General features: G+C 46.9%; 1 protein-coding gene across 5 annotated transcripts in view; it reads right to left on the bottom strand.

The window, feature by feature from the left end:
* The window catches only part of WAPL (WAPL cohesin release factor), a 52,938-nt gene that overhangs the window by 15,918 nt on the left and 22,314 nt on the right, over positions 1-14,706 (bottom strand). For all 5 annotated transcript variants that reach the window (XR_014175433.1, XM_081953550.1, XM_081953551.1 and 2 more), the window contains 4 exons: positions 5,639-5,788; positions 5,339-5,475; positions 1,860-1,971; positions 557-784 (listed from right to left, as the gene is read on the bottom strand). Coding sequence is in view for 4 of the 5 variants with exons in the window: in XM_081953550.1 (XP_081809676.1) it covers positions 557-784; positions 1,860-1,971; positions 5,339-5,475; positions 5,639-5,788 (627 nt within the window). In the remaining variant the exon portion in view is untranslated. The remainder of the gene's footprint in view (positions 1-556; positions 785-1,859; positions 1,972-5,338; positions 5,476-5,638; positions 5,789-14,706) is intronic.

Here is a 14,706-nt window from a genome sequence, read left to right as displayed (position 1 = left end):
GCCCGATCAATGACCGGTGGTGGTGCAGTGGTTAGAGTGCAGTACTGCAGGCTACTTCTGCTGACTGCTATCTGCCTGCAACTTGGCAGATCGAATCTCACCAGGCTCAGGGTTGATTCAGCCTTCCAAGGTCAGTAAAATGAGGACCCAGACTGTTGGGGGCAATAGGCTGACTCTGTAAACTGCTTAGAGAAGGCTGTAAAGTGGTATATAAATCCAAGTGCTAGTGCCCTTTTCTATCCTTCCTTTCCTCGCAGTGGTTAAAACACAGTACTGCAGGCTAACTCTGCCCACTGCCAGCAGTTCGATTCTTAAAGACTCAAGTTTGGACTTAGCTTTCCATACTTCCAAGGTGGGTAAAATGAGGACCCAAATTGTTGGGGGCAATAGGCTGACTCTGAAAATGCTTAGAGAGAGCTGTAAAAGCACCATGAAGCGGTATGTAAGTCTAAGAGCTATTGCTATAGACTAAAAATACACTGTATATAACTGTAACTGCTGTTTCTCTGCATTTTCATATGATTTTTTTAAAAAAAAAAGTAAACTCAGTGCTCACCGTTATGTTTTCGAGATCCAAGTGTTTATTATGAACAGTTTCACAGAGCCTTCGGATTTTTTCCTTGATTTTGTTCATGTCTTTTTCATTAAGCAACTTGGAGGAGGAGGAATCCTGCTCGAGCTCCAGAAGTCGGATCATTAAATCTAAGCTGGCTCTGTCTAGATCCATGTTTAAGCGATCTCTGCTCAAGATATACATTAAAGCTGCTGTACAAAGCGACAAGTTCTTCGGGCAAAAGAAAAAGAAAAGAACATGAAAAAAGGAGTAAACTTTTGAGTAGGAGAATGTGAGACTTAGTTTGCTGTTCAAGATGTTTTAGAAGAGCCAGATATGGTTAGCAGGGTCATGAATTCACAACTCAAAATGAAAGCTAGCTAGGTTTTCCTGACTGGGGAATATTATTATTGTTCTATTTTACTTAAAATACATTTCATTAGACTACAGCTCTACCAAGTCACTTGAAATAAGTAACTTCTCCTTATGTTTAGCAACAGTAATCAAGGCCAATTTTATGTACATATTTGCATGTATGTGCACACATTTGGTACAAAAACTTCTATACAAAGATTGTGAGATAATTATCCCAAAACTGTATACCACAGATATTTTTATGCTCAATTTAATGCTGAGACATTACATCTGAAGCGTGCGGCGCATACTCAAAAGTATTCCTCCCCTTCAAAAATTCAAATCAAGCTTTTCGACAGGGGCATGCCCAACCTTTCTACATCGTGTGGTCCTGAATTCAAAACACCTCGTTCTGACAAACCTTTCAATCTTCTGGCCCTTTGGAGGAAATATTCTGATTTCCTGCTTTACTAATATATATATTTAGAGATTCAAAAGGCCCCCACCCTATTGGTATTGTGAAGGACACTTTAGCAAGAGTGATAGACACAACGCTTTTTGTTGTTGTTCCTACCAGGGTCTGTTTTCTCTGCCATCTTTTTTTCATTGTGTTCTTTTTGTGTTTGTACGTTTGTGTGTGTGCGTGTTGCTTTTTTCTTAAATGTTTTTAACAATTCTTCAACTGTTGCTAGGAGCTGGGCAGCATATAAATTTATCACATTATTATCATCACATCATGTGTTAAAACACAGGAAAGCCCGCAAATGGTATCTTCAAAAATTATTTTAATAGTGGTGACATCAGCAGCAGAAATGGACAGGAAGTAAAATAAAGTTGTAGTCTTAGTTTATGGTTCCTAATCTTTCAATACACGCAAAAACATTTTCCTTAGAACAATAGTCAGCTGAAAACAGAGTATTGAAATACCACGAACAACGTGAGTCAGAGATACCTGGTGGTGCTGTGAGTCATCCAGTGTTTTGAAGACCATCGCAACCATTCCATGTGCTCTCAAATGCATTCGGAAACTGGGCATGGCGCACTTGGTCGCCAGACTGATAACACTAAAATGAAAGAAAGAAAGAATGAATGAATGAGTGAATGAATCAATATTTAATGAGAATTGAGCAAATAGAAAAGCAGATAGATGCCAGATCAAAGAGAGCTATTTATGCAAAAGAGAAAGCAGTAATATACTGTTTCCCATCAGGAAAAAATCTAAAAATATGTCTTGTTTCCCTGAAAATAAGACCTCCCTGGATAATAAGCCCAATTGGGCTTTTAAGCGCATGCGCTAAAATAAGCCCTCCCTGAAAATATTGCAACACAGCAGCAGCCATAAGGTGACCACGCTCGCCGCCTCCTACACCTCAAAAATAATAAGAACTCCCCCAAAATATGGCCAAGTGCTTATTTCGGGAATCAAAAGAAAATAAGACTCTGTCTTATTTTTGAGAAAACTCGGTACATACCTTTATTAGAGTCTGCAAGACCGGATGCTATGAAACCATTTATATGAATCCTTATGAAGGATTCTGCAAAACTGGTTGCACAATCAATAATAAAATTTTGGTCCTAATAAATATACTAGCTTAATCAAATGAGACCACACTTTGTAAATTACTTTTTTTGTTTTGTTTCCCTTTAATCATAGTTAACAAGCTCTCAAAGACTTTGGAGGGGAAACATAGGACACCATCATGCACAGTGATGTTTATCTCTGTTTATAGCTAAAAACAGATTAATTCTGCCTGGTTACATACTGACAGGTTCAATACTGAGTCAAATTGTATGCATTCTGTGCTTTTAAAAAAATCAGTAAAATTAGCTGCATTACAAATTGAGGTTAAAATTACTCAGAATTGATGCAGTCATTTAAAGGAAGGTAAAATGACTGAACAAATACACTAATCCTTTACAAAACATTAGATGTTTCTTTTCAAACTCATATTTCACACAAATGTGTTTTATTCGACAGAAAACCTATCAGAAACAGGACTACAGCTCTCGCTTTCAAGCAAGAAAAATGAAGTCATTTCATTTTGAAGAACTGCTTGCTTTTTTTCCGTTAAACATCAGGAAGAAAAGCATTCTTCAAGCACACACATTAATACGGCTAGCTGGATTTCATCTTCAGAATAAGAAAATAAATGCCTCAAATATTGTTAAAACAGTGTTCAAAATCACTAAGTATTATAAAAGGCTAATGTGCATATTGCTTAGTCGTTGGGTTTTCTCATCAGTTGGTTTCAAACTATCTTGGATTTGACATTCTAATGCTCTTTCAAATATTTTATCACTAAAATACACATTGCAAGAAATGTTTAAAACACAGTTTTTCTTCTACAATTTGCCCATAAAGTGTAAAAGGTAATCAGTACCACTAAGTAAATGGTAAATGTTCCCCTTGCACATATGTGCTAGTCGTTCCAGACTCTAGGAGGCGGTGTTCATCTCCGTTTCAAAGCTGAAGAGTCAGCGCTGTCCAAAGGCGACTCCGTGGTCATGTGGATGGCATGACTCAACGCCGAAGGTACGTGGAACACTGTTACCTTCCCACCAAAGGTGGTCCCTATTTTTCTACTTGCATTTTTACATGCTTTTAAACTGCTAGGTTGGTAGAAGCTGGGACAAGTAACGGGAGCTCACTCCATTACGCGGTGCTAGGGATTCGAACTGTCAACCTTTTGATCAACAAGCTCAGTATCTTAGCCACTGAGCCACCTCACTAGAATGGTGTACATGGAAAAAAAAAACTCATTTTTTTTCTGCAAGGAAGATCCACCAATGACTTCTTGTCCCAGTAATTTCAACTTTGCAAACCTTGAAATTAGCAGAATCTTTAGTCAAATGCATCTTTTAGGAAGCAGTGTGATGAGAACTGCAAATCTTGCCACCCAACTCCATCCTTACCATACATTCCTATGGCCAGGATTAGCTACAGGCATCCAACTGCCCTCTTTTAGTAAGCTAGAAGTGTACCAGGCATGAGACAAACAACACAAACGGATAGCTATGTTCTTGGGCCACATATCCCGTTGTTGGGCCTCCAACGTGCCATTTTCAGTTAGTATGGTCTTTGGCAATACCAAATTCTGGGAATTACAGTTGCAGTTTACCTGGATGTAGCCAGACTGGAAAACACCATCTAAGCTGTAGCTAGTTTGCTTAACAAAGCTTGGAATCCGTTAGCCTGCTATTCTCCCTGGCTAATCCCCCCACGCTCAATTCTTTCAGTCCATCAATTTCCCTTCTTCTTCTATCTCCCGATGTTGAATGGAGCTGAGAGGCTCCCAAATAGACATCAGCAAGATCACAAAAATCTCCAAAGGGGGCTGTGTGCTCAATGAGCCAATCAAATCAGGGGATGTAAAGCAGCAGGGGAATCCTGACAATCACACATAGGCTAATTGCACACCCATCACGACTAGTTAAAAAAGAAGACAAGGAAGACAGAAGACCCCTCTGGAAATGGTCATCGCTGCTTCTTTAGTGAAAGGGAGAATGTCAGCTTCAGTGAAGCAAGTTCCTTACGCAATACGCACACACAAACCGAGCTCACCTATCATGCTTGCCGTTAACCATGGTTGATTTAACAAGCCCCAGTGTCTATCTTCATCCACCCAACTAAGCCAACGGTAATCAACTACGGGATGGTTTAGCAAGATTTGTCCACTGAGCTGCATTCTAACATGATATCAGCTTACTCTCTGAATGAACTGAAGTATGGGAGATTTTCAGAGACGTCACTTCGTGTCAAGTCACTCATAAAACTGCACCTTGTCACAAGGATAAGGTTACCCTGGAATTAGATGGCTCTGGGGAGCTGGAAAGCAGAGAGGACACCGAAGAGAAAGAACAGCCTTTCTCTCTGCTCCAGCATCCACTGCGGTTGGAAACTTGTTTCTCCTGGTGACTTGCAATGAAGACGAGTGACAATCTGTATAACGTAATTGTTACTGACTTTCAGCCCAATTAAGGGAGACTCTATGGCTTGGAACGAAAAGAAGACACATTGGGGCCTTTCTTGACATTTATAAGATCATGACTCACAACTCTGGAGGGTCGCCCCAGAGTGGCCTATTCAAAACGGCAGGGAGAGAGAGCAAGCCACACCAGACAGTAGAAATAGAAGGGAGGAGTTGCTATATGAAGTAGGTCAGAAAGATGGCAGATGTTGCCTTTCCTGGTCTCCATGCAAAGTGGTGGCTTGACTCTGCCTAAGAGTGGAGTCAAGTATGCCTCTTAACTAAAACAGGTTCGATGTAGCATCAGTAAGACTTTTGCACCACCGCGCCAATTTGAAACTTCTCACAGTCTCAAAGTTGCCAGTTTCAAATTAACAAACAGCTTCCTTTCTGTTCTCACCGTACCTCCATGCAATCATCTACGAAGGTTAAGGAAGAAACCATCCAAAGAAAAATATCTTACCTAAGGCAACGGGTGTTTAGGGGCTGATTGCTCTTCAGTCCACTTAATAAATACTCAATGTCATCCGTGAACTCTTGGTTTTCTCCAAATTCTACCACATCGTTGAAGTGTTTCACATGTTGCACGACAGTGTATAACTGGAAAAAAGCAAACAATATGTGATAGGAAATTAAAGGGCTGGTTGAGTTTGCTCATTTCTAAAAGAGATTTCTCAGTTTCTCGACTAGATAGACCTCAGGTGTTTATATTTTTTAAAAAAAGTATATTGTGGAAAAATAGTATGGGAGTTGTCCCACTTACTTCTTTGTCTTCTTTCCTACATTTCAAGGCAGTTACTATCTCCTGATAGGGCTGAGTTGGTAAAGTCACAGTTTTTATCACTTTGGGAGGTGGTGCTGGAGCTTTAAATACCCCATCATCTTTAGGAACTGCCTCTTTCGAAGACCTTGCCTGTTGATTGAAAACATGGATGTTGAATTGCAAGATGGGAAATGTTTCCCCTTTCCATAAGACTTTAGAAGATGTAAGGCTAGCCCTTCAAAGATGCCAATGCAACATAAACGAGATCGTGTTATGTTTTTAAACTGTTTATTCTGAAAGGTCCTAGGGAATAACTAAAATGAATGTACATTTCTTCCCATCCGAAGTAATGAAGTCATTTACTGTATTTTTGGAGTATAAGACGCACCTTTCCCACCTCCCTAAAAGTGGGTGAAAATGTAGGTGCATCTTATAGACCGAAAACAGGCGTTTATGGGCTGACAAGCCCCCTGTGCATTCCATTTACGTCCTTCCAGGCCCCAGAAGCTCTCTGTAGGCCAAAAACGGATGCGTTTTTGCCTAAAACAGGCACATTTTCGGCTAAAACAGGTCATGCAGAGTGCTTCTGGGGGCCTGGGAGGGCAAAAATGCAACGTGAGGAGGCCAAAGACTATATTTTTCTTGTTTTTCCGCCTTTAAATTTAGGTGTTTCTTATAGTCTGGTGCAGCTCATAGTTCGAAAAATACGGGATGTCTCAAATTTGCCATTTTATATCTCAATTCAGAAGAAAGTCCCAGCCCAATGGTTCCAAACTGTTTAAGAAACCTGCACTGCCAATCTTTCAAAAAGTAATTATACTCTTTACACTTTAATTCTTATACTTGGCCTTCAGCTTCTCTTGAATTGAGGGGGTAAAATTAATGTTTTATTCCAGTATTATTCCAAAATTTATTATGCTTTAGTACAATCTTAGCAATTTTATGCTAAGCTGAGGAATTCTCAGAGTTTAAGTCCACGCATCTTAAAATTGCTGAGTTTTAAATCCTGCTTTAAGAGGTATTCCAATATTAATACTGAATATATATTTTCTTCATTGAAGAATTTTATATGGGAAAAGAGGCCATTAAGGATTTCATTGGTCCAGATTTATATTTTGAGGATGTTGGTTTTATTTAGCAGATATTCAAAAATATTACTGGGCTTATCTTTGGCCATATTTACGTAGAATGAAACTTTAATAGAATATCATCTATTCTCAGCTTCATTGGAAGCTTTTTATTTATCTCTAATAGGGTCTTAGAAAATGACCATTGGCTTACCTGAAGGGTCCTTTTCTGTACACCGCGGGAGAGTCCAAGCAATGGGTTAATTCAGTCTGCTTGCCCTTAGGACTGAGGAACTATTTTTCCTTAAGCCACACCTCCTCCTGGTGTGCTCAATCCCCCAGAATTCTTTGAAGGAGTCAGTTCGTGCGGACGGAGCGAAGCGTCCAAGATGATGTACTGTTGACACGAGGAACCCGAATCCCGGCCTTGAGAGCCAGGGTGGGTTGGACTCTCCCGCGGTGTACAGAAAAGGACCCTTCAGGTAAGCCAATGGTCATTTTCCTGTACACCGCTTGGAGAGTCCAAGCAATGGGACATACCAAAGTTATTGTCCATCTGGGTGGGCAGAAGAAGGCTCCCGGGATTCGGTCTCTGACACAACCGCCTGGAGCACACGCCTGCCGAAAGACGCCTCAGCCGAGGCGAAAATGTCCAGTTTATAGTGTCGCACAAATGGAGAAGGAGAGGACCACGTAGCGGCCCTGCAGATGTCCAGGATCGAGGCCTGGGTGGCCCAGGCCGCTGAGGTAGCAGCACTTCGTGTGGAGTGTGCAGTGATGCCGCGCGGAACGGCCTTGGATTGACTTTCATAGGCAGTCGCAATGCAAGCGCGAAGCCACCTGCCAATTGTGGAGGAAGTGACCTTCTTCCCTAGGGAACCGGGCTGGAAGGAGAGAAAAAGAGCCTCTGACTTCCTGAATTCCGCAGTACGAGCGATGTAGACCTTCAGGGCCCTCCTGACATCAAGATTGTGCCAGGATCGCTCTCTGGGATGCGACGGATGAGGACAAAAATTTGGCAACACAATGTCTTGCGCTCTATGGAACCATGAGTTTACTTTGGGGGTAAAGGTCGGGTCCAGCCTCAAAATGACCCTGTCAGGGTGGATGACGCACAGATCCTGGCGAACAGAGAGAGCCGCCAGCTCCGAAATCCGGCGAGCTGACGTGATGGCAATCAAGAAGGCCGTCTTCAGCGTCAGGAATCGAAGAGAAGTAGTGCGTAAAGGCTCGAATGGGGGGCCAGAGAGGGCCCGCAGGACCACGGACAGCTGCCAAGTAGGGTAGCGATGAACGGTGGGAGGGCGAAGGTTAGAAGCGCCCTTGAGGAAAAAGACGCACCTTCGGGATTTTGCTGAGAGGCAAAAGGTGGTCGCCCGACCAGACAGTAGACAAAGCCGCCACTTGACGTCGAAGGGTGTTCGGGGCCAGGCCCCTGTTGAGTCCCGCTTGAAGGAAGTCAAGCACTCTGGGAACAGGCGCGGTCGTCGGCTCGATGAGCAGCTCCTCACACCACTTGGCGAAGGCGGCCCAGGACGCATCATAAATCCTAGTGGTTGAAGGGCGTCTAGCCGCCTGAATGGTGTTCACTACCTCCTCCGACAGGCCTTGGCCTTTCAGTTGGTCCCCCTCAAGTGCCAGACGGCCAACTGGAGCCACTGGGGCTCTGGGTGAATCACGGCCCCCTGGCTGAGGGAGATCTGGTCCGGAGGAATGCGCCACGGAGGAGACACCGACAGGTGGACAAGGTCGGCAAACCACGACCTGCGGGGCCAATGCGGGGCCACGAGAAGGACCTCTGCTCCCTCTGCGATGACTTTGGAGATGAATTGAGGAAGGAGAGGCAGGGGAGGGAAGGCATACAGTAGCTCGCGGGGCCACTTGCAACGCAGTGCGTCTGTCCCCTCCGCCCCCGGGGTGAAGAACCGGGAGTAGAAGCGGGCGAGCTGCTTGTTGTCCCTTGACGCAAACAGGTCTACGGCCGGAGTCCCGAATCTGTCGGACATCTGGTGGAACAGGCGAGGGTCCAGTTTCCACTCCGCAGGATCTATGGTCGTCCTGCTCAGCCAGTCGGCCTGTGTGTTGTCCACTCCGGAGATATGGTCGGAGCGAAGGGATTCCAGATGGCGCTCCGCCCAGCGTCCCAGGGACTCCGCCTCTCTCATCAGTGCTCTGGATCTGGTGCCGCCCTGGCGGTTGATGTGGGCCTTGGTGGCCACATTGTCCGTCATCAGAAGCACATGTTGGCGATGGATGGGCCGGCTGAAATGGCGCAGGGCCAGGCGAGCAGCTCTCAGTTCCAGCAGGTTGATGCTGTATCTGGATTCCACTTGGGACCACTTGCCCTGAACAACCAGGGACCCCATGTGGGCTCCCCAGCCGGAGAGGCTGGCGTCTGTGGTGATGATCAACCTCTCGGGTTCCTTGAATAGGTGGCCCTTGAGGATGGCCGGAGACACCCACCAGCGGAGAGACCTCTTCACGTCCGGGGGAACTCGAATCGGCCTGGTAGAGTTGCACCTGGATGCCCTCTGGTGCGGCAGCAGCAGCCACTGGAGAGACCTGGAATGCAGGCGGGCCCACGGCACGATGGAAATGCAGGAGATCATTTTTCCCAGCAGCTGCGACAGAAGGACCACTGGAGCCTGCCTCAAGCTCAACACCTTGTGGGTCATGGACCTTAGACCGGTCAACCTGTCTCGGGAAAGGAAAACCCTGCACAAGTTGGTATCTATCACCGCCCCCAGGTGTACAAGTCTGTTGGTTGGGGTGAGATGGCTCTTCTCTATATTTAGAGAGAAGCCGTGGTTTCTGAGGGATCTCATAGTGGTTTGGAGATCCCGAAGGGCCTGCTGCCTGGACGACGACTGGATCAGGATGTCGTCCAGGTAGCACTGGAGCCTTATGGGCCTGCGTCTTAGCTGAGCCGCCACTACCGCCAGCACTTTGGTAAACGTCCGAGGAGCGGACGAGAGGCCGAATGGAAGAGCTTTGTACTGGAAGTGGCGACCCGCATAATAGAAGCGCAGGAACTTCCTGTGCTGAGGACGGATGGGGATGTGGAGGTATGCCTCTTTGAGATCTATAGATGTGAGAAGATCTCCCTGTCGAATCCCCGCCAGAATGGACTGCAGAGACTGCATCTTGAACCTCCGGTAGGCGATATGCCTGTTGAGGTTCTTGAGGTCCAAGATGGCTCTCCACCCCCCCGAGTTCTTTGGTACCAGGAAGAGGATGGAGTAAAACCCCTTCCCCTCTTCGCCTTGGGGAACTGGTTCCACGGCCCTGATGTCCAGGAGATGACGGACTTCCTGGTCCATACGCTGCCTCTTTTGGGGGCAGGACGGGACAGGGCACCGGATGAAGGTCCGGGGGGGAAGGGACAGGAATTCTAGGGAGAGGCCTTCCCTGACTGTCTGCAGAACCCAAGCATCCTCGGTGTTCTGGGCCCAATGAGAGGCGAACAGCTGGAGGCGACCCCCGATGGGCGCCAAGCCCTGGCAGTCACTTTGACTTACGGAACGGCCTGTTGGAGGCCCCACCGCGGTTATACTTGCGGAAGCCGAACTGCTGCCTGCCTCTGTCCCGAAAAGGCGCTCTGTCTTGGGACCTGTCGCCCTGCTGGCCGAAGGACCTATTAGAGGGAGAGAAGGAAGAGGCAGAGGTGGAAGGCTCGGAGGCACGAAAGGACTGCCTCCTAGAGTAGGGAGCGGCCTTACGTTCCTGCTTTTTATTTAAAGAAGGTAGGATCTTCCTCTTGTCCTTGGACTCAATGAGGAGAGGATCCAGGGACTCGCCAAACAATTTGGACCCCTTAAAGGGGGCGGAAGCCAGTTTCCATTTGTTTTTCTGGTCCGCTTGCCAATGTCGGAGCCAGATCAGTCGACGGGAAGTTATGTTAGAACCGAGGGCCCTGGAGGCAAATTTGGTGGCATTGAGGGACGCGTCAGCGGCATACTGGGAGGCCGCGATTATTTTTGACACGTCCTGGTGGAGACGGATGTCTCCCGCCGGGAGCTTGTTTAGGAGCTCGCGCAGCCAGATCACAGAGGCCCTATTAAAAAAGGAAGCGGAAGAAGAGGCCCTGATGGCCCAGGCAGCCGCCAGATGGGTCTTGTGACACGCCTTTTCCGCCTTCTTGTCCTCCGCCTTAAGGCCTTCCAGGAGGTCGGCCGGTAGCGAGGAGTTGGAAGTGAGCGCAGCGATGGGCGGGTCGACAGTGGGAAGGGCCAGAAGGTCCTCCAACACTGGCTCCATAGTATAAAGCTTCCTATCTACCCCACTGGGAGAGGATTGCGTGGCTGGCTGAGCCCACTGGCGCTGGATTAAGTCGAGGAACAGCCCCGGGACCGGAACCAGCTCTTGCTGGGGCGCTGGCACATCAAACATGACCGCATTGGGATTAGCCGGAGGGGCATCATCCGCCGGCGCGGTCGGCTTGGGCTTGATCCCCACCCTGGTGGCAGCCTTGACCTTGTGAAGGACCGATTTAAAAAGGCTGGGCTTAAAGAGACCCGCAAAGGCGGGCGCTTCGGGGGGAAGGTCCTCGTCGTCCGAGAGGCCTAGCACCTCCGGGTCAGGGTCCTCAATGGCAGAGGCCTCGCTGACCACCGAGGATTCCAGGGAAGGATGGCGAGCACGCTTGCTTGGGGGCGGAGCTGCCTGATCGGGTTTGGGACCCCTAGGGGCCGCTGCGGTAGGACTTTTAAATTTCATGGCCTCCGTGATGCCCTTGGCAATGGCACGGCCATTAGCTCCTGCATGCGGGGCGATAACTCCTCAGAGTCAGAATCGGGATCCAAGCCCTCTACTAGGGGGGGTGAAGCCTCACCCTGCATATCGTCTATGCTAGCATCCCCAGGGGGAGGAACCTGTTCACAGGCCCAGGAAGGGACCGGGGAAGCCGGCTCTGCAAATGACCTATTAGGGGATAGGTCCTGGGATTCCACCTCCTCGGCGAGGACCGACTGGAGATCTTCCCGGGAGGGAGGGGCTCCTGAAAGGGACTGCACCCTGTCTGCCTGGCGTCTGGCCTTCTCGAATTGCTTGTCAAGGGCCCGCTGGCGCCTTTCAGCATCCTTGGCCTCAGCTACCGAAGGGGTTCTGGAACGCTGTTTCCCAGAGCTACCCCCACCACTCTTGCCCGCACCCCCACTCCCCGAAGAGGAGGAACCCTTGCTAGGGGCCTGCGAGAGGCTCGGCCTAGCGTCTTGGGAATCGGGAGGACTGGGCAGGTCCATAGTCAATGACCACACAAGATGGAGCAAGGCTATGATAAGGCAGAAGGATAGATATAGACTGGGTGCTGTAATGGGAAACAAAACGAAATGATCGTTAAAATTGCCATATATACAATTAATCGAATCAATACTATGAAATCATCCCATGTTTCACACCAGTCGGAGGCCCAGGGGTAGGATTGGGGCCTGCACCGGGGTGCAAGGCTCCGCAGGAGAAGCAGGGAGGAGAATGACTATAGAAAAATTCTTTAGGCCTGCTCTTACTTAAGGCCTCCTCCCTGAGCCGGTATGATGACCGTTGGAATGGCACAGGAACCAGCGCCGCTCGCAAAAATAGACAAAAGGCGAAGGTGGCGATCCTAGCCCGAGAAACCCTTGCTAGGCCCTGCCACCTCCAGCGGCCTCCTGAACAACGAGGCTGATGCAAAATGGCGGCCATGGCTGGGCGCGCTATTTTCGCGCCTAAAAATGGCCGCCGCAACAGCGTGGGGCTAAGGGAGAGCGAGGGGCGAACGCGCCTCGCAATGGCGACGATCGCCCACTCCTCCCTGCGGCAGAGGTCCTCTAGCAGGCCGGGGAGCGAAAAAACTTCGACGAAAATAACAAACGAGGGGCCTGGGGAGTTAGGAACCTCGCCGCTGCAGCCGCGCCGTTTTAAACGACAAGCGGCAGGCCTCCGAAGCCGTCCCAAGAGGATCGGCTGAGGGGCACCCCCCACCACCTTCCAGCTTACCTCCTGGCCTTCAAGTGCAGATTGTACTGAAGAAAGTCGCAGAATTTAAGAGAGAAACGTCTCACGATGTTGGAGGAATAGTAGAGAAAAACTTTAAACGTAATTTGAGAGTCCAAGCCAAAAAAAGGATCAATTTAGCTCAGAGCTCTAACTAAATACGTCCAAACGGGCTGACTGAGGAAGAATTCTGGGGGATTGAGCACACCAGGAGGAGGTGTGGCTTAAGGAAAAATAGTTCCTCAGTCCTAAGGGCAAGCAGACTGAATTAACCCATTGCTTGGACTCTCCAAGCGGTGTACAGGAAAATACTTTGGTCAATATATAATAAAAAAGTGATTCATTTCTGGGACAAACACATTTAAGCTCTGTTGGGTTGGAGATTGGATTTTGATATCATAGGTCATAAATATTTTACACTATGGAAGAATTCTTTATAAACTGGCAGCAGAACATTGTATTGGAAACTGTGAGAGGAGTCAGGAATAGTTAGGTTAAATCAATTACTTGGATGGATGGGCACTGAGCAGCATTTTTTCTTGCTGATAGGTATTAGAGAAGGGGTGTATACTGATTTGCTTCACATAGTTATGATTTTTAAATTTGTGACTGGCACAAATTGGTCCGGGAGGGGGAAAAAACCCTATTAAAAATATCAAAAAGGAGATATACTTGAAATATATGTTATAACTGGAAGGAGTTTAGCTACTCTTTTTATTCTAAGAGACCAAGTAATGTTATGTTTAAAAAAAAACAATCTGAAAACTATCTTTTACATTTTCTGTCGGGAAGGGACATTTTTTATAAGAAACAAATATTAATTTACCATAGAGAAGAGGTCTATTCCTTTGTTTCCTACAGGAATTCCTTTGACTTCAGTTTTTTTTTAAAAATCATGCCCTTGCCCAAATTTTCTGCAATTTAGGTAGAAGGTAGTATTCAACAGCGTTCCGTGTGCCTTCGGCATTTAGTCATGCCGGCCACATGACCACGGAGACATCTTCCGACAGTGCTGGCTCTTCAGTTTCAAAACGGAGATGAGCACCAGCCCTTAGAGTCGGGAACGACTAGCACATATGTGCGAGGGGAACCTTTTACCTTTAGCATTCAACATGGATTACCACCCACTTATTCCTTTGGCTAACCTTTTCCTGCTGTTCTATTGAGAGTTTTGTTCCTATGCTATCCAGCCAACCAAGAACATTTTGAGTGGGTTTGTTTCATTCCAAACTTGAATCAAAGCACATTTTCTGCTTTGTGTGCCTTCCTCAGGATGACTGGGATATTTATAAAACTTGACATGGCAATGGGATAAACTGAAAGTTGCATGATGCTTAATTCCCTTTCCTATTATGGCGCAAGAATATTTGAAATTAATTTAAATACATAGTTCATGTGAAGGACAGTCCATGCTGGCTGGGGAATTCTGGGAATTGAAGTCCACCATTTTCAAGTTCCGAGATTGGGAAACATTTATTTTAGATCAAATCACATACCCAATGCAGATACAAAAACATATAAAGGAATATTTAGGTCCAACTATACCAGGGGTGTCCAAACTTTTTGCAAGGAGGGCTAGATTTGGTGAGGTGAAAATGTGTGGGGCCGATCATTCAGCCTGACATTCTTTGAACCCTTAACATTAAATGCGAATTAACTACCGTATTTTTCGGAGTATAAGACGCACCAAGATTTTGAAGAGGCAAATTAAAAAAAAAGTTTTTGCACTCTCCCCAAAACGGCCCATTTTTCCTGAAAACGGGCCTTTTTTTTAAAGGGCATGAATAGCCCTTAAGAGGCTTCTAGAGTGCTCCTGGGGGCTGGGGGGAAAGTTGAGCAAAAAACGGCCCGTTTTTTGCTCATTTATGCCCTCCACAGCCATCAGGAGCACTCTGAAAACCTCCTAAAGGCTATGCACAGCCATTTTGGTGAAGGGGGCAGAGTTTTGGGAGGCAAAAAATGCTGTATTCAGTGTATAAGATGCACCCAGATTTTTAGCCTCTTTTTTGAGGCGAAAAAGATGCATCTTTA

The sequence above is a fragment of the Natrix helvetica genome, assembly GCF_964273705.1.
Source record: "Natrix helvetica genome assembly, chromosome: 5".
NCBI lineage: Eukaryota > Metazoa > Chordata > Lepidosauria > Squamata > Natricidae > Natrix > Natrix helvetica.
Note: the sequence above shows the minus strand (reverse complement) of the source record. Positions and strands in the feature narration are given on the sequence as shown.